At 43.0% G+C, this 27,195-nt stretch overlaps 2 protein-coding genes across 3 annotated transcripts in view; both read right to left on the bottom strand.

Moving 5' to 3' along the window:
- The window catches only part of LOC145454299 (uncharacterized), a 202,321-nt gene that overhangs the window by 157,318 nt on the left and 17,808 nt on the right, over window positions 1-27,195 (bottom strand). The gene's annotated exons all lie outside the window — the stretch shown is intronic.
- Window positions 5,485-10,019, bottom strand: LOC145454611 (uncharacterized). Of its 2 annotated transcripts, XM_080332607.1 has the most exons (3): window positions 9,090-10,019; window positions 8,486-9,045; window positions 5,486-8,428 (listed from the first exon to the last, which is right to left on the bottom strand). In XM_080332607.1, exons 1-3 carry the CDS (start codon window positions 9,123-9,125, stop codon window positions 5,686-5,688), a joined length of 3,339 nt encoding a protein of 1,112 aa, XP_080188733.1. In that variant the 5' UTR covers window positions 9,126-10,019; the 3' UTR covers window positions 5,486-5,685. The 2 variants fall into 2 exon arrangements, with proteins under 2 accessions (XP_080188732.1, XP_080188733.1); XM_080332606.1 differs by having other exon boundaries at window positions 5,485-9,045.

The following is a 27,195-nucleotide window of genomic DNA, read 5'->3' as shown; positions in this document are numbered from 1 at the left end:
AGGGGGTATATAATGATGTTTATTCGTTCTATGAAGAAGCATGAAAAGGAAGGCATAACGTATAAGTAGATTTAATCCTGATGCATGGGCAAAGTTCCAAGGCCGGGGTTAATGCATGGGCAAAGTTCCAAGGCAGGGGTTGTCAACTCAACTGGTCGCGGGCCGCATGACTTCAATATTGAGATCAAAATAGGCAACGCAGTCTTGATATTTCTACGTCGGTAAAACGCGGTGCTCTCTAACATAGGCGGCGCACACAGTTACCACAAAAGAAATATTATTTTATTGAAGAAATACAAATACAACAAAAAATATCGTGATCGTCACTGCCATTCTATTTTGAACTATGAGCTGCGCACGATACCTGACAACAACCACTCGGCAGCAATTGAATCAGGCGTGCCTGTGGCCAACCTTATTGCTATTCGTGGTCGCATTTCAATTACTTAATTAGTTGACTGGAAGCTAAATACCTACGTTGAACTGTCAACCGAGCGAGATAGTGTAGTGGTTATGCGTCCGGCTTCTCGAGCGGTAGGTCGTGGGTTCGATCCCCGGCCGGGTCATACCAAAGACTCGAAAATTGGTATCCGCAGCTATCCTGCTAGGCGCTCAGCAATCTCGGATAGCATGGAGAAAAAAAAACGGGGCGCAGACTAGATGACCTCATAAGGCCGTATCGCAACTCCGTCGTCAAAGCATCTCGATGGTGCAGGCGAAAAAGAATATCATCTCTCTCTCTGTATAATTGTCCATCGTCCGTAAACTCCGGATTTAGTATAAAATTTACTATGAGCACGCAAATCGTGCATTGTCATGCTATGAATAGCCATGGGGGTTCGTTTTCTAGTCGCGCCTAGCGCGAGAATTTTTTCATCCTCATGAGTGAATTTCGTCATAAGTATCAATGTAGTTTCTCATTTTACAGTAAAGTTTCACATGTTACTATCGAATATTTATCCTTTCTCAGCCCGTGTGATCAGATTAACCGGTAAGAGTTTTTTATGCTGGAGGTGTCTTCGATAATTTAAGGAAGTTCATAGTTCTGTGCTGCATCTTAACGTGGATCAACTGTTTATTTATTGACCTCCCATCAGGGTTGTCGCTATAATGGAAATGTTATATTCACCCAAACGCATACCTGGTTAACCAAAACGCATACCTTCCAGAAACAAGTCTCCTTCGTGATGAGGAGAAAACCATTACAAATTGTTATTTCTTTATGGGGCGCATCATTTACTCCAGGGCTGGCCAACCTTTTCAGCCAACGGGCCACATTCTATTGACAAATTTTCGCGCGGGCCACTAGCCGCGCGAAGCGCGAAAATTTTTTGAAGTTCACAGGTCAATATTATTGTCATTTGGCTATATTGCGGGCCTGTTGTACATCGCTGGGCTAATTTTGCGAGGACAGGGCTATTCGGCGCATGGACATATCGATATCGAAAGATGCGACCAACATGCGTCAATCATTTCGTGCCTAGGTTTCATAGCCAACGGTCTTACTGCGAGCGCAAACGCAATGTCGCATATGTTGAACGACACTTTGTCTCGTAATCGCGAATATAGTTAGACTCAATCTGATACATTAGGATTAGGTGTTCTTACATTTTCATAAAAGGGCAACAATATTAAAAACAAGAAATCGAGTGACAACATGTTGCGCCAAGCTTGTAGAAAATTTTTACCTTTGATATATCTACCGCAAATTATTCTGCTTTATTGTAGTGTACGAAGATATATATACCAATATGTGAATGGCTGATGGATCTGTCAATGCGTCGGAACTGATATTTTAGTCATCACATCTCAAGTGTTGCGGCCAGAATAATCAAATTTTTGGTTGGCCTTGCAAGTTCACAATCTGTGCAATCCATTTTTGATGATATTAGAAATTTTGGAAATGACCTCGCGGGCCACATGTGGCCCGCGGGCCACGGGTTGGCCGGCCCTGATTTACTCTGATGTTCGCATATAAACTGTGGGGCTCAGACACGACACTGTATTAAAATCGAAGTTCCACTCGGGGTTGAACCGCGCGCAGCGCAAAGAAAATATCAAGAATACTTCAGACCTCTGATTGATTAGGGAGTGAATTCGTAAATTCAGTTTGCACATTGACTGCCGCCAAAACATCTCAATCGAATTTAGTGCCGCAGATCGGCCACCCCTGAACTACATCGATAACGAGGTTAGCTAAACACGGATTTTGCTGGAAAATTCACGGATTTAAAATTATCTCCTTGTAAAGATTGGTCGTCTGGGGAGCCCGAAGTCGTTTTCTAAGAATCGGTCATGGCAGGGATGGGCCATTCCACGGAAGGCAAGATGCCCAATCATATCAGCAAATTCTTCATCTATGGAATGTTGTTACCATTGCGAAAGCCGTATCAGCTAGTGAGGAATACTGATATTGGACACGGGGGTATAGCTTACTTTGAAAAAACAACGACAATATGTTGAAAAAAACAATATGTTCAAACTGAGATCAATTTCAGCATTTCCAAATGCATTAATAAGCGTTCTTCCGCAATTTCAATTCAGTCCGCGGGCCGCAAAACATGAACTCGCGTGTTGGTGATCCCTGGTCTGAATTATCTTTTGTCCACATTACGTTGTCTGCGCGATGTAATTGCAGGCCTTTCTGTTGGAAGTTCTAAAATTCTCCTTTGTCTCCTGTTCCATGCGATACCCATCTCGGCCTACGTACGATGGGAGGTAACTCGTTCTTTATTTGTTATTAGTTAGTGATGATAGGTACTTTTTTTTATTTGAACTAGTTTCCATTGTATTGCTGGATTTCCTTCGTTGTCCATGTCATAATGTACTTATACCGTTTTAATGTAAAATATCCTCCAGGCAGTCCATTGGATTTTCTTCTTTGTTCATGTCTTCATGTACTCATACCGTTTCAATGTAAAATATCCTCCAGGCAGACTATCAGTTTGCCTTACCTCCAGGTCACATTCAAGTGTTCTGAGAGTAGGTCAGAAAAGGTATCACAGGGATAACGGATTCTACTCATTATGACGTCACAACCACTCCCAGCCCGCCCGAGGTGCATGGGATGTCTGTTTGTGGCACCCAATCGTCGAACTACATCCCATGGCAGACTTTCAGTTCGATCGCATCGCGTAGTTTACTACTAAGACACGATACGCTACTCCTAGTATAATTTTATCGATCGCAACGAAGTCGACGAACTTCCCATGAGAAATGCGGGTCTCAATATGGAAAAATTTGGCGTCGTATGGGTGTAATTTGGACTATGCTGCGCTGAATTTTCCACATATTGGCGATACTGTTCACGTCACACCTGAATTGTAAACTTCGGACTTTTTGGTGAATCAATACGTATAACTTCGTCGTCCATATCGCTTTTGCACGAAGCTATATGACATCTGCATACTTGGTTTGAAATTATGTTAGTAACTGTAACCCTATTTATAACTCTGTAACACGATATGCAAAACTTTGGGCACGATAGCTATAATAAGACGTTATCCTGCCAGTAAGTTTCCGATAACGTTGTTACCTTCTCAACACTACAGTCTAATTCGACGCATCCAGACAAAGAATCACAAGAGACAAAGGCCACAATGATAACGATGTAATAAAAACGAAGAAGTTATTGAAAGGGATGAAAATATGCAAAAAACTATTTTGTTTTTGTGTTCGCGTCGAAGTTCGCCGCCATCAGCGGACGTCGTGAGAAAGTGTATTTTTTGTTTCCCTCCGCTTCGAAGTTGGCCGCCATGAGATGACGTTGTGAAAACCTGTAAATTGAAATAAATACGAGTAGGTAATACAACGAATCGAAAAGAAAATATCTGACATACCTTCGGTTAGGATCGTGTGATAGGACTTTTTCGTTCCTAATTTTAGAGACTGCAATGTTGGTGCAGATTTCGCGTTTATGTTGCATTGGCTGGGAGTGCCACAGGACTCTTTCGCATTTAAATGACATATCTATTTTTTTCTGGAAATCAAATGAGCGACATTAGTAGCGACAACGAATGATAAACTTGTATCATTCAAAGCACGAAAAGTACTGACAAGGGTTACGATAAAGAAGATACATGCAACGAGAAATGACAGCTCAAAGAATATTCGACAGGGATATCCTTGTGGCCACATCGCCAAACCAGGATTTAAGTGAAATGAACGGAATCTCGAATGCACGGAAACGCACGATTATATGGAAATAAGCGTACCTTCGCTGTTTTCGTAAAGTGATTTCGTATACGAGATTGCAGCAAAGCCAGAACATGCAACGAAAGAACAATGAAAAAGCAAACGCTATTATCACAAAGCCACACCATACTACGAAAAGAAGAACAATAGTAAGCGAAACAAGAAAGACAAGCAAGACATTGTATGCTATCACTCCGTGTGCCTATTTTTCTTGTCTTTTTAACAGAAGGTCCAGCAAGAGGCTCGGTGTCTGGACGGCATTTTGAGGAACTGGATCATGCTGCGCATGGGCTTGGTCGCATGAAGCAGTTTGAATAGCATCTTCGATCGGCTCTGTATCAGAACGAACCAGTATCGGAACCGGAAAGGATTCAGCCGCATTCCGGACGGGAGAAGTAACCGTAGCTGGTACGGAGCGTTCAGGAGACACATGCGTTGTGTCATTCATGCCTTTACGAATGACATATCCACGATACAAGTTTTTTGCAAGGTTTTCAGTGGTTGCATTTGCTTTAAACTCTTCGTTGTCGATATTGGCCCTAAGCTTACCTGCCCACTTGTTTTTGTTTCGCAGTAGGAAACTCAGTGCCAAAAGGTGAACACCGTTCAGATATAATGCATTCCCGGCTTCGATCATAACTTCGACGTACCGTTGAAAAAACGGTGAATTCTCGTAGTCAAGTACTTGATCCAGGTTGTTCATCCGTTCGTGAACATCAGCAAGGCTTAGAGTCACTTCGTTTTCGGGATTAGCCGGACTAACCCACAGCGGCTGAACCTGACTTAGTATGTGTCCAAGATGTACCTGGTAGGTATCATATGACGCATTGTTGAGCAATTCCTTCAGCGGTTTTCCGAAATCATGATTGCTGGCCAAAGTTTCGATAAATTGAGACATGGCTACAGATGGCCTTGACAACCATTCACAGTTAAAGGTATGAAGCCTTGCATCAAACTTGTCATCAGTTATGTCTTCCCGTTGTACCGATCGACCATACATCCGAAGAAAATCTTTTGGAAATTGCTGATACCATGCCACCGCACCTTCACGTTCCACATTTACAGCAACTTTGCCGTCGTCAGTTTCAGTCACAGAGCTAGCCATTCTAACGTTAAGTACGAGTATCTGCAAATAAAATCGTGAATGATTATGAAAGTGTGATACTGCAAATAAGTCACTCCAATGAAACGTCATAATGAAAAATTGAAGGCAGCATCGCATGGTACGCAAGTCTAACTGATAACACGAAACGAAATATAAAACAGATATTAGCACATGTTTTTGAAGGAAATACGGGAGGAATATAAGTAAAAATGAAAGGTCGATAAAGGCACTGGAGCAAGCAGTCACTGGACACATATAGAAGAAACAAGCAACAAGATATGATAGCCCAAAAAATATACGACATGGATATCCTGCCATCCACATCGACAAACCAGGATTTAACTGACATACACGGATCACTAAAATACAACGTAAAAACAGTGTCGTCAACGCGTGTCGTCAGTTTGACACGCAGGTTTGAAGTGACGTATCGTCGGCGTAGTCAAGAAACGAAGATCGTCCTTGCATCTGACACGAGACATGGCTACATACGCGCAACCGGGGCTCAGGTTGCTAGAATCAAACCAGAGGATCGCGGACGACAACGTCTGACCTTGTGCCTTGTGAATGGTACCGGCGTACCGCAACATGAAAGGAAAATAAACACCTTCGGGCTTTGTTATTGGATACACTCGTATCAGTCTATCATCGGGCAGCTCTACCAATATCGTATTAGCGATGACACTGTGTATCCGACCAATTTGACCGTTGACGAATGACCGCTTCTTGTTTCGATTCTCCGTCAACATGATCGGCATGCCTTCATAAACTGGTCGTAGCTGACTATCAGCAGTTGGATAACGACACATTTTGACAGGAAAAACACCCTTGTAAACGTGATTGCGAACGACTTCATTGAACCGCCTGGCCGAATGACGGGTAAATGTAAGAACAACATGTTCCGGGTATTCATCATGCACATGAATCAAGTCTTCGTCAGATGGAAAATCGTCGTCTAAAAGAACGATCCCGGATGCAAATTGACGTATTTCCTCCGTAGACGGCGTTCTTAAGCGACAAATTCGAAGAAAGTCCGACAGTTCGTTATCCCTCGTACGAAATTGACTGCGCAAACGAGTATCATTGCAGCGACCCATTAATTGCCAGTGATCGAAAAGGCTGCCGGTATAACCATCGACAGGTACCGGCTGAAGTTGGTGTTGATCGCCACAAGGTACGACGACGCAATGTTGACTCAAAGAGGCGAGTGTCGATAAGATGTGATCTCCATGGACTACCGAAACCATCGAGATTTCGTCCATTAGAATGAGATCGAAGAGACGTATATTCCAGTTCACGTTTGCTCGACGACCTTCCACGCCTGAAGCCAACCGAAACGCTGCGTGCACGGTGTCTGCCGTTATGTCGTCTCCGAACAAGGCTTTGTACGTTGTAGCTAACAAACCGGTAGGCGTAACCACAAGGATCTTGGAAGCCAATCGGACGGCCTTTTTTATGATCTCCGACAAACAGTACGATTTACCTGTTCCGTGCTCACCGCAGAGTAGAAAATAGGGTCGATCGAATTCGTCTTCTTCGTCTTGATTTTCAACGGCTTCGGCATCCCTCTCGGAGAAGCATCTCAATCTTTCCACTACCGTGTTGACGAACGCGGCCTGATGTGGTGACAAGCACGTACTCGGTTGGTCGCTGTATTCCTGAATGTCGAGAGCAGAATGAGGAATTTCCATATGGAAATAACGCCGCCAAACGGCAAAGAGACTGTCCAGATAAGCGCAAAATGTAACAGTGTAATATCTCTTGCTTCCACGTTCATTACAAAGTCGTATGACTGCGTCTTTGTCTTGCCAGAACGATGCTCTGTTGTGAACAGCGAACGAGAACAGACGAATGTCTTGAGGCAAACGTTGAAAGTCATTCAATTCCAAGTGGTCCAAGTTCCTGAAGGGAGTGTTTAAGATTGCATCTTGAAAGAAATAGCCATCGGTGAACATATCGAGGAATTTGAATCCAACCAGAAGATCTTTCTGCGACCTGCGTCGATGACCACGGTCATCAGTAACCGTGTACCGGTGTAGGTATTCATACATCGTCATGTTTTCTTCGAATAACGGACGAGACATATATGCCTTAACTACCTTATCCTCACGGGCACGTTCCAACGTCGGTACCAGATACCTTTTAGTATCCGAACAGGTATAGGCCATTTTGAAGTCGGCCAGAGTCAGTATCATTTCGGGCTCGTCAGTACATAGTTGATTGAGATATCGATAGGCGATAGTGTTAGGCTCCAAATCGCTGAAGAGAACGTCTCGCGGAACCGATGTTTCTCGAAATTTCGAAACATAGCCAGCGACGTACTTCATTAGCATGTTATTGCCGTCGCTGAGCTGGACGTCCATGGCACACCGCAATGTACGTAGCAGAGTTTCAGAGTACACACGTAAGTTCAATCGGTGCGCGGCCTGAGATCTGTGCAACACAAGGGTAGGAACGTCAGAAACGGTTTCTACTTGCGAGGGGCCGTCGTGAACTTCAATGCCAGCAACTCGTTTATTGCTCTTTTGCACAGTGTACACCAACTCCGCAAAATCGTTGTCTTCTTGCGGCAGATCCGCAGATAGATCCGATATATTTAGAGAAGAAACGTCCTCCAACCAGGCAATATAATGCGCGTGCAGTGTTCCACGCTTTTGAAACTCGAATCTGTCGTAAAAAAGCACATGAATATACATGACGCCGTCAAGTTTTAGGAAAAACGATACTTGCCTATAAAAGTAGGTGTGAACGTTGTTAGCACCGGTCCGGCTGTTGCGCAGTAAGTGTCTGGTCCAATGGTGCTTTTGTTTTCCAGAAACATACTTGCGAAGGATTTCTTCGAGAACATGTGCTTGATGCATAGATTCGATAGCTGCGAGACCAGTCGGGCCACGTCCAAGAGTCACAAAACGATCGAGAAGTATTTCGTTGTCCGGAAATTGCCATTCGTACGGCGAAATGGTGATAAAGATATCCGGCATTCCATATTGTTTGACAGCGTCCAAAACATAACTTAGTTGCCATTCCCAGTACGTGGCACTGAACGTCTTACTGTCTAGCGCGCGTGCAGGCGAGCAATGAAAGCTACCGGCAGCGTTTAACGCGCCCGTCACCGTCTTGTAGATCCATCTGGCAACATATAGAAACATATCGATGTGTAATACGAGGAAAAAAGTCCATACGCACCTGTCGTATTGATACCTCAGCAAGGAAAACATCCCGCAGTAATCGAAAACGGAACACGTAAGTTTGAGGCAGTACATTCGCTTGGCGCTCTTTCGAGCTCCTTCGTCTTCGACAACAGACTCGCATTGCCACTTGAAAGGATAGAGGAGCGGCCACAGACCGGTCTCCACATAATGAAACTGAAAAGAGTATGGCTGACATCTATTTGCAGCCTGTTCTGACGACTCTATAATTGCGTTACCCGACATAGCCTTCCAACCGAGAGACGCGACGGCAGAATTCCGTCGCGATGATGAGAATCCATTAACCCATAGGCGCTGTCTGGGCATTGCAAGAGGTAGCGATATGCCGCGTCCACGCGATCTCGTATGACAGGATCGTCGATTGCATCCAACCTGTCTAGTACAGATTCGGAAACGAGACAAGCTCTCACAGGACCGTTCTTCTCTCGATATCCGTGTTGTTGACGAGGCGAGGAACCGTAAAACAGACGATATAATGCCAAAACATCGTGATCGGCACGCGTTAGACCACGTAAAACGTCTGGCCAATCCGATAACCTGGGGATACGATAGCCAGAACGACGACTGGCCAATCCGATAACCTGGGGATACGATAGCCAGAACGACGACAAGGACATCTCGGTGCTGGCGGCACGCGTCCAGTCATGATTCCGGGTGTCATGATGCAAGGGAGAACAGAACCGCACACGTCGCACTCCTTCCAACTATGTCTGATGATCCAACGACGTATTTTATCGGCAGATGTCATTGCAGGAGACGATTGATCGGCTTCCGGTAGCAACGTGCCTCCGAAATAAGCACGAGCTAAGATACGAGACCGCTCCATCCTCTCGGCGGAACGGGCCACTTCTGCATCACGCCTAGACGAGGCCTGTACGACACAAACATTGCATTGTCAAAAGAAACATTAAAGAAATGGAAACTCACCTCCGGATCGATTATAATTGTGTTGCCAGACATTATGATATGTCTCTATATGATGTGGTGTTTGGTATGAACCTTCAAGTAGATCACATGACTTGTAACATTAGGTAACTGTAACTAGCAACTAGAAAAAGAACAGAACGAATTGAAGCAATATTTACATAAAGACAAAAAACGTTATAAAGCGAAAGCTTTTTAAATCGACTACTACAACGAAAAAGTAACAGGCGTTCAACGAAGCATTTCAGTAATAAACCTAACAGAATTACTAAACGTAACACACGACATGCGTATGAAAGGTAGGGAAATTTACGGCTCGAAAGTGAGTCCACATTTGCAACAATACGATATGCGTACGATATCACTCCAGAATGAGATGTTTCTTCTTTTTCTTCTTTGGCTTTCCCGCCTTGTCAACTTTGCTTCGCTTCTTGGATTCGAGAACACATGCGGACTTCCTTTTCACTTTACTACTGGAACATGCTACGTTCTCCTCATCAGATGCAGCACTTGGAACAGATGTTGACGAGACCGATTGATTAGTCGACAAAGGAGCAGCTTCCCTGACGGTTTGAGTAGCAGGTACATACGGCTCGGTATCCGAACAGATGTTGACGAGACCGATTGATTAGTCGACAAAGGAGCAGCTTCCCTGACGGTTTGAGTAGCAGGTACATACGGCTCGGTATCCGATCGATCCAGTGTCGGAACCATTGAAGCAGCATTCTGTGCAGGACGAGTAACCGGAACCGATGCCAACTGTACGGAAGAAAGAGGGGATTGTGAATGATGCGTGACCTGAACAGGAACAGGTATCTGCACGACAGGATAGGCGACACCATGCTCATGCACACGGACTGGTGCCTGTGTTTGAGACGGAACGGGAGCTTGCGGAACTTGAGCCGAAACAGGAGATCGAACATCTGGAACGACTCCCACCGACACAGACGAAGATGATGGACCGTCGAGCATGAAATCGGAAATGCGTCTTCTAGCCGGGGTCTCGATCGGAGCTGCATTGAAGCCTTTCTTGATCATGTAGCCAGCAAAGACAATTTCAGCGTAAGTGCGAGGGGTCGGGTTCTTTTTAAAGTCCTCGTGATCGGGATGGGATCTAAATTTGAGGGCCCATGCGTCTTTGTTCCGCATCAAAAACGACATCATTTTGAGATGAAGCGCACTCACATACATGGCGTGTCCGCAATCGATCATAACATCGATATATCGATCCAGGAACGATGACTTTTGCTGGATCATCAGACTTTCAAGGCGTTCGAACCTCGCCGACACGTCTTCTTTAGTAAGAGTCGCCTCGCTAGCCGGGTTCGCTGGGCTTACCCACAGAGGACCGACCTCGTTGACGACGGAATTCAGATGCGCGTGAAACTGTTGGAAAGCTCTCGGATCCATGAGATCCTCGAAGGCAGGCGTGGTGTTGCGATTTCGGAGTAGAGTTTCGGCAAACTCGGACACTGCAACTGCCGGCCTTGTTAACCATTCGCATCTAAAGGTCTGCAATTTACTGTTGATAGACTCGTCGGATACGTCTTCCGGAATCACAGACCGACCGTAAGACCTCAGGTAATCTTTCGGGAAATGCTGATACCATTCGACAGAAAAATCAGGATTCTTCCTCCTTTCCTTTCCGAAAGGGCTCTTCGTCGGAGTTCTATACGACATTTTAGCTATCAGAATGTTATTGTATTATCTGGAAAATAAAGAATAGCGTGAAACTGTTAGTACTCGCAAAAGACACGAGTATTTACAGTTATCAATCTGCACTGAACGAAGACATGAAGTAACGAACGTTGCCGGTCATATGACACACATAAATCGATGCGACAATAGAGAAATGAAATCAGCTAAAGCATAGCGAAGATACATTAAAAAGCAAAAAGCGGCAAGCAACCGATCGAAATAACGAACGTAACACACGATAATGAACATGGACGAAAGTTAGAGATGACATTATCGACGAGCAACGCATCGCAACTTTAAAATGTTACATGTAACAGGTCACAGACTTTTTCTTTTTTTCTTTTGATTTCCTGCTGCATTAGTGGCGGTCCGCTTCTGCTGTTCGCATACAGCCGCTGACTGACTGCTGGAATCGTCAATTGCACACGGCAGAGACGGTTCGTCCGATGCGTCCGACTCGCTCGATTCGCTCGATGCACACGGGGACATCCCACTGATATCACTTTCCGTTTGACAACTTCTCTCGACTTTAACACGTTTGCGTGGCATAACTGAAACCGTTGGTATATCATCGGGCTCTTCAGCCTTGAGCAGGTCATCAGATGACGAACGTCGTTCCGCTTTAGGAGACGTCTGCACTTGTACAGAAATGTGCGAAGATACTGGAAGCTCCGGAGAAGCGGATCGATGCAGAAAAGCATTCAGATCAGTCGGTAGTGACGCCGTTAACGTTTGAGTACTACGGCTGCCACGCAACGCATCCTGCGGCAATATTACCGCAGGTTGTAACGATTCAGTAATCATGGTAACGAATACCTGATGGCGGGTCATCTCTCGGTATAGAGCCAACATGAGCAATTGATGGTGAACATTGGTGGGACGACAATTGAATCGCAATAAGTAATGGTCCAGACGCATGTCAGGAAATATCTTGCGCAGGTCGGCAACGATCCTATTCGCATGTGAAACATCATCCGGAGACAACAGCAGACGGCTTGACGATGTCTTCGATTGCTTGCTCATATCGTATTTCAGTTAGACTGACACCTAGTTCTACGATTAATAATCTGTAACAAGAAACGAACGAAATTTAGGAAAGCATCACAAACGAACAAGAAAATGAAAGTTAAAGTTTGACAAATCACAAAAACACAACGAGATATGAAACACGTCAGTTCATTCTTGAGTTACACGTTTCTTTTTTTTCTTCTTTGGTTTTCCCGCCTTGTCAGTATTGCTTCGTTTCTCCTTGTTCACAGCGGCAGACGCACGCTGACTTTGAACGCTGCCACTAGAGCATGGAACATTTTCGTCCTCAACCGCCGCTCCAGCAACATTTGTAACTGCTGCGGTATCCGATTGGAACGTAACCGGAACTCGAATCATCGGACGAGCATGCGCCAATCGTAGAGGATCCGCTGAAACCACTGCCGGACTTCGAATTTCTTGACCAGAAACCGCTGCCGCACCTGCAGCCATTCGAGAACCTGTTAGGACTTGCGCAGAAACAAGGGAAGGCGCAGTAACCATTCCCGAAACTCCAATGCGAACGGGTACGGAAGGTGGAGGTGGATAAAAAGGTGCCGGATAATTAACAGAAACGGGAACATAAACGGAAGATGGCGAAGGTCCTGAAAACGCAACCGGAGCAGAGGCAGAAACAGTAGCTTGCGTAGGAAGTGATTGCGACAAACCCACGGGCACAGACGGTTCGTCCAGCATGAAATCAGAAATGCATCTTCTCGCCGGTGTCTCGATGGGCGCTGCATTGAAACCTTTTTTTATCATATATCCAGTAAAGACTATTTCAGCGTAAGACCGAGCGCTCGGATTCTTTTTAAAGTCCTCGTGATCGGGATGGGATCTAAATTTCAGGGCCCATGCGTCTTTGTTCCGCATCAAGAACGACATCATTTTGAGATGAAGCGCGGTCACATACATGGCATGTCCGCAATCGGCCATGATATCAATATATCGATCCAGGAACGACGACTTTTGCTGCATCATCAAACTTTCGAGACGTTCAAACCTTGCCGACACGTCTTCTTTAGTAAGAGTCGCCTCGCCAGCCGGGTTCGCTGGGCTTATCCACAGAGGACGCACCTCGTTGATGACGGAATTGAGATGAGCGTGGAAGTGTTGAAAAGCTCTCGGATCCATGATATCCTCGATAGCAGGCTTCGTGTTGCGATTTCGAAGTAGCGTTTCGGCAAACTCGGACACTGCAACTGCCGGCCTTGTTAACCATTCGCAGCTAAAGGTCTGCAATTTACTGTTGATAGATTCGTCGGATAGGTCCTCCGGAATGACAGACCGGCCGTAAGGCCTCAGGTAATCTTTCGGAAAATGCTGATACCAATCGACGGAGAAATCAGGATTCTTCCTCCTCTCCTTTCCGAAAGGGCTTTTACTCGGAGTTCTATGAGACATTTTCAAGTTTCTGTACTGTTTTAGAAACAAAACATCGAGTGTTAAACATTTGCAAAACAACGCTATCGAAATAAAAAGTGATCAGAGTTGATACGGCTAGATTACATACAAATTGAGGATGATGTTACCGTAAACGCAAATTAGGAGATATCACAGACAAGTTCATGAAATGTAGTATAGTTGAAGACATACTTTACTAATTTTTACAACGCCAGAAATACTGCGACAACTAAGACAAATGCGTATCGAACGACAAAAATTCGAAGAAACAGAAAGCACAAGTAACGTTTGAGTTCATGCCGACGAAAATCATTTGCATGTTTTGTTTGGTCTCAATCATTGTTCAGCAGACGCCGTTGACTTTGTGGCTTCGCCATGTTGGTTTTTCGGCGTCGTCTCTTTGACCTCCTCGGAGAGGTTTCCTCCATTGCCATCCTTCAGAAATTCCGAAAAGGCTTGTACAGGCGACCCTTCGAAAAGATCACCTTCATTCTGGACCTTCTCCTGTTGACCAGGAAACCTTTCTTCATACCAAGCCATATATTGCTCAGGACTTATCAGCGTTTTGCGACCTTCGCGGTTCAGGTCGGCTGGTATCAAGAGATAAGCATTTGGGTCCTCTGGATCAGGAACCGGTTCGGGTTCAGGTTCAGAATGAGCAGGAATCGGTAAAATCTTCGTTTCGACTTTAACCAACTCAGGATGTTGCAAGTCGTCAATTCGATATACAGTCTGCTCGAAGTAGCCTTCGCCGGCCGCAGAGTTAGATTTAGCCATTACACTAACGCTATGATAATAAGACCTGGAAAGAAACATGCGATTAATGTAAAGCACAGTTGAAAAAAACGTAATAGCGATAGCATACAATTGGATGTCAAAATACTTAAAAAAGCGAGAGAAAAACGAAACTATATGAAACGCGATTAATGCGATTAATGTAAAGCGATTAATGTAAAGCACAGTTGAAAAAAACGTAATAGCGATAGCATACAATTGGATGTCAAAATACTTAAAAAAGCGAGAGAAAAACGAAACTATATGAAACGAAAGTAAAGTTATTTTATTAACTATAAGTCCATCCGCAATGGCGCCCTTATGAATCTCCTCGGCCTTGCCGCCATACCCTCTAGCACGCGCACCACCGCACCAGATGGCTTTCGCGGTTGCGGCTTCCTTACATGATTTGGGACGTAGAAAACCGGTCTACGTCCGCTGCGGTCTCTTGGAATGACAGGCTTATCAAAAGGCTGCCGTTCCTCGGCCAACTTGACTTTTTCTTTTAGCCCAGATGGCGTGAGGAAAAGTTTAGTGTCATGATAAACATGATGGCAAACTTGGAACTCGTCGTGGAAAATCAATCCCACGACCGTCTTCCTTCCAAGATACATCGTTGACAGAAACAGATTTCCCTGGTGTTGAACCGATGTCTGCTGCCGCGGCGAATGAAAGTCATCCGCCAAATATGGAAGATTTGGCGGGTAGGATACGTTGGCGTGGAAAGGGCATTCCGGCAGGACCTTCAGCTTCAGCTCTCCTTCTGTGTTTTTAACAACTTTCGTGTCACTGTTGATCACCCAGCGCGCAAAGTAACCGTCTTTCATTAAGAGATTTGCCGACACCATACGGTTCGGCAAATAGATGGTCAAAGTGATATTGTTATCATAGCAACTGATAATAGGCTCCATTTTTAATTCTGAAAAACCGAATATGAAAATACAGTATGCTATGTAAATGATCGCATGATGCGCAACTTTAATTCGAGTACGTCCGACGATAATTACGATGTTTCGTATCACTATGCTGACTTCACGGAACATAAACCTGGGTAACAGGTTGATGCACTTTGAAGTGTGGATAGTCACACATACCAGCAAGTTTCCCTACACCGGAACCCATGTAACGAAACAGTGTTTTGCCAAACCTTGCACGTACAACTCAGAACTGCATATGCAAGACAGACAAGACACTGTATCATGACCTCGTAAGCACAAACAATTTATACAGAACTATTTAATATTAGAATTGTGACATTATGTAACAGTAAATAAAGCTTTAGAAAGCACGGCGTGATCGACAACGCAATGCTCACTAAAGTTCACGTACTGTTACACAGTACTTCTTCTCTCACGAAGAATCGTATATACTGAAATCCCGGCTTGACACCGTCGCAGTGTTCCGACGAGCTGACACCGACCTTTTTCTGCCCCATTCTGTTCAAGGCGCATATCAGTGGTTAACTAGTGTTTCAGAACACGTGTACGCTAACGCTTTCATAATATGATCTGAAAAACAAAGAAGCGATTAAAAGAAATGCGATGCACAGTTGATAAGACCTACAGAAAGATAAAAGCGATAAAATGGTATTGATAATAACATAAAACAATGACGAATATCGGAACCAACTGGCCAACATAAATTAAAGACGACACTAAAGGCAATACATGATAGTAGCAAAGGTGGCCAAAAAAATGCAATTAACTTAACTTAACTTAACTAAAGTGAATAATAGTAAAAGCGTTCATAAAAATACATAAAAATTGGCGTGACATCAACTTCAAAGCATCGAAAACGAAATTATTCGGCATAATATTTGTAAATCAAAGATTCAAGCGGTCCGGGGCCCGGCTCTCGCGCCTCGGCCTTTCCGCCGCGCCGTCTAGGGTGCGGATCACCGCTCCAGCTGGCGGTGCCGGCAACGCCTGCAGTACAGGATTAGGGACCAACAATACTGGGAGCTGGTTTCCATTCACCGTCCCTGGTACTTCATCATCATATGGCGGGCGTTCAATGCCGAGAGGGACATATCGCTTCAAACCGCATTTCATAAGGGCGTGTTGCACGTCATATAAAATGGCGGTTTCCGCTTTAAAGTGCTGACGTAGCATAACGGCAGCAACTGTGCAACGCCCCTGAAACATTGTGCACAGGATGACATTGCGGTTATGCTCGGTTATATTCGTCTGACGAGCAGAATGAAAGTCGTCACATATGACGGGCAAAGTAGATGGAAGATAAATGTTCCGATAAAATGGCGACTTTTGCATATTCCTATAAATTAGCCTGCCATCCTCGTTCAACGTGACTTTGGAATCCGTCAAGACAACACCGCGCGCGTGAAAGTTTTTCTTGAGCAGAAAATTTACGGTGACCACTCGATTGGTTAAGTAAATGGTCAATTCAATCTTTCGGTCGAAGGAATAGCAGTAAGTTTCCATAATGATATCTGAAAAGACGAAAACGAACAGGATGTCACGCCATATTCCGAGAAAGTTCTAGAACGGTTCACTCCCACTCGGTTCATTCCCGGACACTCAAGTTCACTGATCCGACCGTGACTCGAAAACGACTTGGGTACACATAAGTCCAGGTCCTATACTGTAGCATGGTAGAATGGCTAAAATGGCTGGAGTTGGTCCTAGGCACTCCAAACTTCGGCTGGGGGGGGGTCAAAAATTTCAGATTTTTTGGGAAAAAAAATTTTTTTTTGGGGAAAAAAATGAAAATTTTTCGAAATTTTTTGGCTAAAGAAAATTCGAAAAAGTCGACTTTTTGGTCCGGAAAAACTGTCATTTTGAAATGGCTGTCATTTCGAGACCGTGATAGCTATCGAGAAAATTCGAAAAGTTCTGGGTTCTTCTTACACACATCTTTCGAACGCCGACTTCCCCGAGACGATACCGTTAAAACTGAGAGAGAAATCACAGAAAACATTGAAGTTTTTTATTTCGAACACATTTCGTACTTGAAAAAATAGTAAACGTTGGCCGATTTACTTGAAATTTACATAGATTAATCGCCTTTCCCAGCTCTTTCCAGAAAAAAAAAGTAACTCTCTAGCGCCACCACAAACTGTTTTTTTGAAAATAAGGGCTCCTGAAAAAAATTAGATTTCGTGCTCCGATTGACTTGAAATTCACATAGATTAATTGCTTTTTCCCGCCCTTCTCAGAAAATAAAAAATGAAGTCCCAACCACAACCAGAACATGGTTAAATAGCTTCGAAAATAATTAGAAAAGGCTTTACTTTTTTATTACTTGTCCAATCAACTTGAAATTTTTACTGAAGATAGCTCTTGACGAGAGCATTCAGAATTGAGAAAATCAACTCTCTAGCACCACGGGAACATGGTCAAAAACGCGAAATTCGTAACTTTTTTCCACGTGGTCCAATTCACTTGGAATTTGTACTGAAAATAGGTCTTGACGAGAGCATTCAGAATTGAGAAAATCAACTCTCTAGCACCACGGGAACATGGTCAAAAACGCGAAATTCGTAACTTTTTTCCACGTGGTCCAATTCACTTGGAATTTGTACTGACAATAGGTCTTGACGAGAGCATTCAGAATTGAGAAAATCAACTCTCTAGCAGCACGGGAACATGGTCAAAAACGCGAAATTCGTAACTTTTTTCCACGTGGTCCAATTCACTTGAAATTTGTACTGAAGATAGGTCTTGACGAGAGCATTCAGAATTGAGAAAATCAACTCTCTAACACCACGGGAACATGGTCAAAAACGCGAAATTCGTAACTTTTTTCACGTGGTCCAATTCACTTGGAATTTGTACTGAGAATAGGTCTTGACGAGAGCATTCAGAATTGAGAAAATCAACTCTCTAGCAGCACGGGAACATGGTCAAAAACGCGAAATTCGTAACTTTTTTCCACGTGGTCCAATTCACTTGGAATTTGTACTGAGAATAGGTCTTGACGAGAGCATTCAGAATTGAGAAAATCAACTCTCTAGCAGCACGGGAACATGGTCAAAAACGCGAAATTCGTAACTTTTTTCCACGTGGTCCAATTCACTTGAAATTTGTACTGAAGATAGGTCTTGACGAGAGCATTCAGAATTGAGAAAATCAACTCTCTAACACCACGGGAACATGGTCAAAAACGCGAAATTCGTAACTTTTTTTCACGTGGTCCAATTCACTTGGAATTTGTACTGAGAATAGGTCTTGACGAGAGCATTCAGAATTGAGAAAATCAACTCTAGCAGCACGGGAACATGGTCAAAAACGCGAAATTCGTAACTTTTTTCCACGTGGTCCAATTCACTTGGAATTTGTACTGAGAATAGGTCTTGACGAGAGCATTCAGAATTGAGAAAATCAACTCTCTAGCAGCACGGGAACATGGTCAAAAACGCGAAATTCGTAACTTTTTTCCACGTGGTCCAATTCACTTGGAATTTGTACTGAAGATAGGTCTTGACGAGAGCATTCAGAATTGAGAAAATCAACTCTCTAGCACCACGGAAACATGGTCAAAAACGCGAAATTCGTAACTTTTTTCCACGTGGTCCAATTCACTTGGAATTTGTACTGAGAATAGGTCTTGACGAGAGCATTCAGAATTGAGAAAATCAACTCTCTAGCACCACGGGAACATGGTCAAAAACGCGAAATTCGTAACTTTTTTCCACGTGATCCGATCCACTTGAAATTTTCACTGAAGATAGGTCCTGACGCGACGTTTCAGAATTGAAGATATCGAGTCTTTACGACCACCAGAACCTAGTCAAAAATATTATTTACGTGTAACTTTTCTCCACGTGGTCCGATCCACTTGAAATTTTTATTGAAGATAGGTCTTGCCAACGGTATCCATCCGTGGAAAAATCAACTCTCTAGCGCTACCACAACATGGCAAAAAGCATTCCCGAAACATTAAAAATACTATAAAATGTTTGTTACTTGACAAAATTACTTGATACTTGAACTGAAGATTGGGCTTGCCACAAGTATTGAACGATACAAAAATCAATTCGATAGCACTCACGGCGTTGAAACTATCATAAAACTACTTTACAAAGCCACTACTCAAAAACTACTTGACAAATCTACTTGATACTTGGACTGAAAAATTGTCTTGCAACGACTATTGTACGATACAAATATGAAGGCAGTAGCTATCACGATGTTGAAACTACGTTGAAACTACTTTACAAAGCCACTACTCCAAAACTACTTGAAGTAGAGACTTGAAAAAAAAAACGGATGGAGATTTTTTTGCAACCTTTCCAATGACACCAAAATGAAGTGTCTAGCATGTCTGCAACTATAGGGTGTCAGAAAAGTTATAATAATATTATAGCTACAAGAAAGAGACACGTGTAATGAAACTCGTATAAGTAGATACAACCCTGTAGCCACTATACAGTTACATGTAATAACGGATTTCACTCATTATGACGTAACAACCGCTCCCAGCCCGCCCGAGGTGCATGGGATGTCTGTTTGTGGCACCCAATCGTCGAACTACATCCCATGGCAGACTTTCAGTTCGATCGCATCGCGTAGTTTACTACTAAGACACGATACGCTACTCCAAGTATAATTTTATCGATCGCACCGAAGTCGACGAACTTCCCATGAGAAATGCGGGTCTCAATATGGCCATTTCTGCTTATTTTTTTCTGCTGATCGTGAAACACCAGAAATTCAGCCCGGAAATCGTCTGCCACCATGAATCCCGCAATGGTGGACCTCCCATTCCACATTGTTGATACGAAGACATGTCCTTCTTGCAACACAATTACTTTGTTTCGCGCCGAACTAAAGTCGCCCGGCAACGAAGCAAAGTTGTCAGGCAGCCGCACGTTCCTGTGGAACGGCGATTGCGGCTTTTTGCAAAATCAAGCGATCCGGCGAAACCTTTATCGCCTCGACATCAGTTTGGACGAGTCCTCTAGCGAAAAAGCCCTCTTTCATGACCAGTTTGGCTCTTATCATCCTTGACTGAATGAAATAAGTATAAGTAATCTCGATACATTCGTCATAAATGTTAGAAATGACTTCCATTTTGCTTTCTAAAGACGACAATATGAACATGAAGTATGATGCTGAATATGAGGAAATATATTGGAAATTTTCAACGCCGCGCTACGACCCCCCCTCCAGCTGGCGCGTTTTCAATGAAAGCCGCGCACGAGCGACAATTCCGTCCGCACGATGCGCGAAAACGCACCGCGCTAGCACCCCCCACCCAGCTGGCGCGTTTTCAATGAAAGCCGCGCACAACCGAACAAACCAGCCAGCCGCGGATGCGCAAAAACGCACCGCGCTTCCACCCCCCACCCTGCTGGCGCGTTTTCAATGAAAGCCGCGCACAACCGACAAATACGTCCGCGCGATGCGCGTAAACGCACCGCGCTACCACCCCCCACCCCCTGACTCGAGCAACTCTAACCGAATATCTGACTCAAGCGACGCAAAACACCGATCACATAATAGAAGGTCACACCGTGATTCGAACCACTAACCTTCGCCATGACCAGCAATCTAACTAACGTGGAGGTCCACTTTTTTTTTTCTTCGGGGCCCGCGGGCATCCACAAATTTATTACACCGAGAATTTTAATACATGTAAATTTCAATATAATCTATAAAACTGAAAATAAGGAAAAAGCATTTGTTCTTCAATCCCATCATGTCATCATCGTGTCATCGGTTCACGGTCTGCAGCTCCATCATCGGTCAGGGGGCTTCGTCATCCAGGCATCTTCCGTGGGCGTCGTCGTCTCCTTTTCCTCAGATTTCACTGCTCCGGCATTCTTTGTTGTGAGTCGCGTACATGTTATTTCTTCTTTCTTCAAAAGACCGACAGAGAAGTGGTCGGCCTTGTCTTTGGGTTTCCAAATTGGTATATCGTGCTTTCCCTTTATTTCCAAATGAACACAGCTGTTTTGGAGCGTGTTCTATGGTTCAATTGTTCTTCTTGACTTCTTTGTTTCCGTAATTGTCTTTTCCTCTTTCAAAACAAACGAAGTCACTGCTTTGCATTGTCTACCGAATTGTTCGACAATGGTCACAATCGGACTATGAAAATCCTTGTTTTGTTCTTTTTTATGGTCTAGAAATCTATATATTTTTAAGTTTTGAGCCAAATTTGAGTTGACATTGTGTTCTTCAGTCAAAATAATTCGCGTAATGTGTATATGCAAGATAGAGGTTAAGAGCGAAAAGGCTCCTTTCCTGCTACCATTACCGGTACTTTGCCTAAACAGCAGACGTCTAACGTCTACTATTTTCTGTTTACTGCGTACTTCCTATCGCCTATTGCTTTGCTGTTCTTTGTTTCAGATTGATATATCACGTCTTTTCTTCCATTTCATATGAAAAACAGCTTTTTTTGAGCGTTTTCTAAGTTCTTATTGTCTTCTGTTTCTTGATTGTTCTTCTAATTGTTTTGCTACCTTTGAGACAAACGAAGTCTCTGTTTCGCATTGTCTACCAGATTCTTCAACAATGGTCGCAGTCGGTCTGTAAAATCACACTGCTTTTGGTCTTTTTAAGGTCTAAATATCTATATATTTTTATGTTTAAAGCCGAAATTGAATTAATATTGTGTCCCTTATTCAAATTTGATCCTCACAATGGGTTTGTGAAAGATATGTTTGTGTGCAAGAAAGCTCTTTCTTGCTGTTGCTACCGGCACTTTGCCTAATGCAAAGTGTCTATTTCCCTCCTAGCTACTGCCTAATGTTTTGCTTCGTTTTATTACGGATTACAGGTTCTCTTCGTATATGAACGCGAGTTCATTTCTGAGAGCCTGGTCCTCCGTAGAATTATTAAGCGTGCTGATTCTTCTCATCAACTTTCTTGCTGTCTTTTTTGTCAAATCCCTAATTGCTTCATCGGCATTAATCCAACTCTGCTTATTTTTATCTAGTGCCAATTTATTCTTGATTATTTCTTTTTTTATTAGGCTTATTATTGCCCAATCTTCTGATTCTTGTAGATTTTGATTGTGCAGAATCGAATCTTTGTTCATTACTTTTGATTTTATTATTCTTGTAAAATTACCATACAGGTTCCTTGCAAGTTTACAATGAATCAGTAGGTGTTCTATGTTGTCTTTCTGTTCACCACAAAATCTACATTTTATGGGTTCGATCGGCTGTGACCCAATGTTTAGGATGTTCAGCCTTCTCCTGTCTTCTCCGAGGAAGTACCCATTCGACGCTGTTCTTATATTGATAACTCTTTCCTCATTTGTTAAGTGGGTTTTGTAACCCCTAATCTCCGATACTTTGTCTAATTTCGTCCAGGCTCTACTTTCGAGGAGTACGTCTGTTGGTATATCTTTCTGTTTTTTGATTTCTGTGTAGATGTCTTTGTGAGTTGCTTCAGCCCATCTCTGTTCTGTCCAATCTAATTTGTTTACTACTTTCAAAATTTCTCTCCATTCCTTAGTTGTGTTTAATCTATGTGGAGAAGAGTTATTATATAACTGTGGGTTCACTTCCCTTGGTCTGGTGCCCAGGGTGTACATGGCTTCATGGTGCCAAAATTCTTTGGGTTGGCTGATATTTTTCAGAATTTTGAATTTTTCAGCCAACCCAGTTTCTACTCCGCTTTGGATGCAGGGTATGTTTATTTTCTTCGTAGCGTCGCTACATATCATTTTCCTCCGACTTATTGGTTCTATTTTTTGGGGTTCCAGATAAATCGGAAGAACATGCTATTTATCTTTTTTATTGCCTTCTTTGGCATATGAATGATCCTTGCGTTGTATAGGATCTTAGTTGTTGCTAGGCTATTTAATATTGTTGCCTTGCCAAACCACGTAAGATTTCTATGTCTATATGCCATGGTGATTTTTCTGATCTGGTTTATTCTTTTTTCCCAAGTCTCATTTTTATAGTTTTGGCCGAATTTTTGTCCCAATATTTCTGTGGATTGTTTTATCAAGTTTTTGTAGTCTTCGTTCTTTATAATATTTTGTTTGAAGGATAATATTTCCGTTTTAGATTTGTTCGGTGTCTGCCCGGTGCAGGATGTCTAGTCCGCCGTTCTTTATTCCTCTTATGAGCTTGTGTCGCGCGATCTTCTCTATCTTTTCAGGGTGCCAGAGGAAGTTAAATGTTATTCTTGTCATTTTCGCAATGACTTCTGGAGTTGGTGGTGTTACTCTTGCGTGGTACGTTATTCTCGGCGAAATCATTGCGTTTATGATCATTTTCTTTCCGTACCACGTCAGGTTCCGTTGGTTGTTAAATCGGGTGGCTTTCTCTATTTTTGAGATGACAGTGTTCCATGTTAGTTTACTCTGGTCTTCTCCGTAATATTGGCCGAGTATCTTGATCGTGTTCTTGATGTTTTCCTTGTATTTTTCACTTCTGATTGGGTCTTTTGGGTTGTTCAAGTTTAGTATTTCGGTTTTCTTTTGGTTTATCTTTTGTCCTGTTGCTTGTTCTAAGAATTTCATTTCTTCAAGGGCATATTCTATTGATTCCAGGTCTTTGGTTAATATCGTCCAATCGTCGGCATATTGCTGCAATTTGAGCTGCAGGTTTGCCAGTTTTATTCCTTTGATTTTGTTATTCTGTAGGAACCTCTGGGTCATTGGTTCGGCGGAGAGGGCGTATAGACTCATGCTCAAGGGGCAACCTTGGCGGAGTCCTCTCTTAGCGGTATTTGGTTGGTCTGGGTACCGTTGATGTCGACTCTGCTTTCAGCTCTTTCGTAGATGTTCTCGATTAATTTTGTCATTTTTTTGCCGAAATTGAGCTTTTTTATGACGCCGCAGAGGTATTTGTGCGGGACAAGGTCGAATGCTTTTTCTTGGTCGATGCTTGTTATTACTAGTGGCGATTTCTTGTCATTGCTGTGATTTATCGCTGCTTGGATGTTTTGCAGCGCGTCCGTAATTTGTCTCCCTTCTATCGCGCACTTTTGCGTGGGAGTGATAACTTCGCCTAGGTCTTTTCGAATTCTGTTGGCGATTATTTTTGTGAGCAGCTTATAGTCAGCGTCGGCTAGGGATATTGGCCTCCAGTTTTTTAGGTCTTCAGGGTCCCCTTTTTTGAAGATCAAAGTGACTTTCGACTCGTTCCATGTGTTTGCTGTACTTCCGAATAGGAGAGCGTTATTATATATTTGGAGAAGGTCGTGCTTGAGGATTTGAAAGAAAGTTTTGTAGAATTCGATCGAAATTCCATCCGGTCCGGGTGATCGATTGTTTGCCTGTGCTTTTAGAGCATCTTGTATTTCTAATTCGGTTATTGGGAGGTCATGTAGTATTCTGTTTTCAGGTGGTATTTTTTTTGTTAGTAGTTCAATCAGGTTTCTTTGTAGGTTTGGGTCTCCGGTCTGTTCGTCATTCCAAAGGTCTGTATAGAAGCCATGTATTGTGTTTATTATTTTTTCTTTGTCTGCCGTTGTATTTCCGGTACTATCTTTCAAGCGTGTGATTGTTTTTCTCAGCTTTTTCTCTTTGAGATGTTCGTAGAACTGGTGCGTAGGTTTTTCTCCTTTCTCCAGTTGCTCTCTGTATTCGAACTTCATGATTGCGTCGAGTCGTTTTTTCTCTAGCTCTTTCAGCTCTTGGATTGTTTTTTCCCTTTCTTCGGATGTTATGGAAGGTGATTGTAGTTTGTTTTCAAGAGCTGTTTGTTTTTGGTTTTGTTTTCTTTTTTCTTCGATTCCGAAAGAGAGAGAATTTTTTGACCTTCTTTTTGAAGCTGTCCCACCATTCAGCTATACTTGCGTAGTTTGTTTTTTCCATATCAAACTCGGTGTACAAGTTTTCTATTGTTGCTCTGTATTTGCCGTTTTGGAGATGAGAGATGTTATTTCTCCATGTTCCTCTTCCCCATTTTTGTGGCGATTTGGGCTTTATTTTCATGATTGCATATAGATGGTTTGATATGCAGGTTGTTTTATATTCTGCCATCGTCACCATTGTTGCTAGGGTTTTTGACACGTAGATTCTATCTATGCGTCTTGAGTTGAGGTTGTTTATATTGGAAAAGGTCTTGGTGTATGGTTTTCGCCATCTATAAATGTCTAGTAACGAGATTTGCTTCATCAAGCTCTTCCACGTTTCCGCCCCCTTCGTCATTCTGAATGCAGCTTGCTTCTCACTGTCTATCTTTTCCGTGACCATGTTGAAGTCTCCAGCTACTATGGTAGTGTCATTTCTCTTGTCCATGTGATCTTTAAGTTCTTGGCAGAATTCATTTTGTTCGCGTGTTGCCGTAGTTGGTGCATAGATGTTTATTACGCGTATGGATTCTCCCTCTCTGTCTAGTTGGAGTTCCTGGGCGCGGTCAGCGATTATAATCTTGTGCTGGATGGTGTATTTCTCTGCCAAGTTTTTTTTTACAAGAATGACGGTCCCTAGGTAATGTTTTCCCTTTCCTTGGTAGGCTTCCGAATCGAAGTTTTTATAGTATGTGAACGAGTTTTGATTTGCCCAGTTTGCAATTTTCTGTTTTTGCATTCTATGTACTACGTGAATGCAGTAGATGTCTGCTTTAGATTCTTTTATAAATATTTTGAATGTTTCCCATTTTCGATTTAGGCCGTTAACATTTATCGATATCAGGGTACATTGAAGCCCTTTTGCGTCGTAGATTTTCTTCTGAGAGGCTGGATTGGTTGTGTGGCCTTCCATTTGAACGATAAAAGATAATAGGGTTTTCCATTTGCTTTCCTTCTTTTGTTCTTCGAGTGTTTTGACGTTTATTTTCTTTATTTTTTTTATTTTTGTCGCTTTTTTCCTCAGGGCTGCTATGATATACTCTTTTTATCCTCGGGCTGTCTTTTATTCTTTGTTCTGCTGGTAAAGGACTTTGTTCTACATGTTTGAAAATCTGGATTTGGAAGGCCTCGTCTCCTGGGGGTATATTTGACAATCCTTTTACTCTATTCCTGTTTCTCGGTGGTAATTCGGGGGGTTCAAAGAGTCGGATGGTTCCTTAGGGTCATCTGCTCTTTTGTTTTTTGCTAGACATGCCATATCTTCCGGGGTGGAGTGCTCCTTCCCGGTCGATATTTCAAAGAGATCTGTTCCTTCCTCGCTTTCAGCTTTGCTTTCTTCTGAAGAGCTTTCTGTCAGGTCTGGAAGGATCTTTTCTTCGCTTTGTTGTGTCTCTTGTTGTGTTTTTTCGTCTGTATTTTCATCGTTTCCTTCAAGAGAAGGTCTGCTTTCGTTTAAAGTTTCCTCATATCCTTCGAGAGAAGGCATGCTTTCATTCATTTTTTCATTGTTTTCTTCGGCAGGGGGTGTATTTATTTGTTCTCTTTCTTCGCTTTTTTTCGTCGTTTTTGTTTGTTTCGCCTCATGTAGTGTAGGATATTCAGTTAATAATTCAGGGCAGTTTGCTCTTCGGTGTCCTGTGTTCTTACATTCAAGGCAGATTGTTTCGTTTGTGCAATTTCGCCCTGTGTGTCCTTTCTGTAGGCATCGGAAACATTCCGGTTCATACTCTCCTGGCGGGTAGAAGACTTTGCAGGAGAGGCCTCTGATGTTAAGGAAGAGGGGGAGGTGTCCCCTTTTGTACTTTTGAATTTGAATTCTGCGGTATCCATTGTGGACTTTTGTCCCACGGTGCATTATTCTAATTATTTTCGTGACTTTCCCGCATCCCGTTTTTTCTATGAGTTCTGTGATTTCTCGGTCCGTGGCTTCGGTTGGGATAGCTCGAATGTTTATTGCCTGATAGGGTTCCTGTGCGTTCTCAATCTCGATTATTCCGTATGATGTTCTGATTCCATTTTTTGTCATATCCAAGAGTTCTTTTTTGATGTTTTGTGTACTTTCCATGTCATAGATGGTGATGTTGAAGGTTTTAAGTCCAATTTGGTATATAGATTCTATGTAGTCCGTTATGTTTTTTAATGG

Source organism: Botryllus schlosseri, chromosome 13, assembly GCF_051294905.1.
Source record: "Botryllus schlosseri isolate E-star chromosome 13, Bs_hap1, whole genome shotgun sequence".
NCBI lineage: Eukaryota > Metazoa > Chordata > Ascidiacea > Stolidobranchia > Styelidae > Botryllus > Botryllus schlosseri.
The sequence above is the reverse complement of the archived record's forward strand: the minus strand, read 5'-3'. Positions and strand labels throughout refer to the sequence as shown.

Bases quoted from the DNA above. Each gene is read 5' to 3' on its own strand.
- LOC145454611 (XM_080332606.1), bottom strand. From the start codon at position 9,125: ATGTCCTTGTCGTCGTTCTGGCTATCGTATCCCCAG. The intron at 9,046-9,089 runs GTTATCGGATTG...TCGTATCCCCAG, and splicing joins TCTGGCTATCGTATCCCCAG to GTTATCGGATTGGCCAGACG.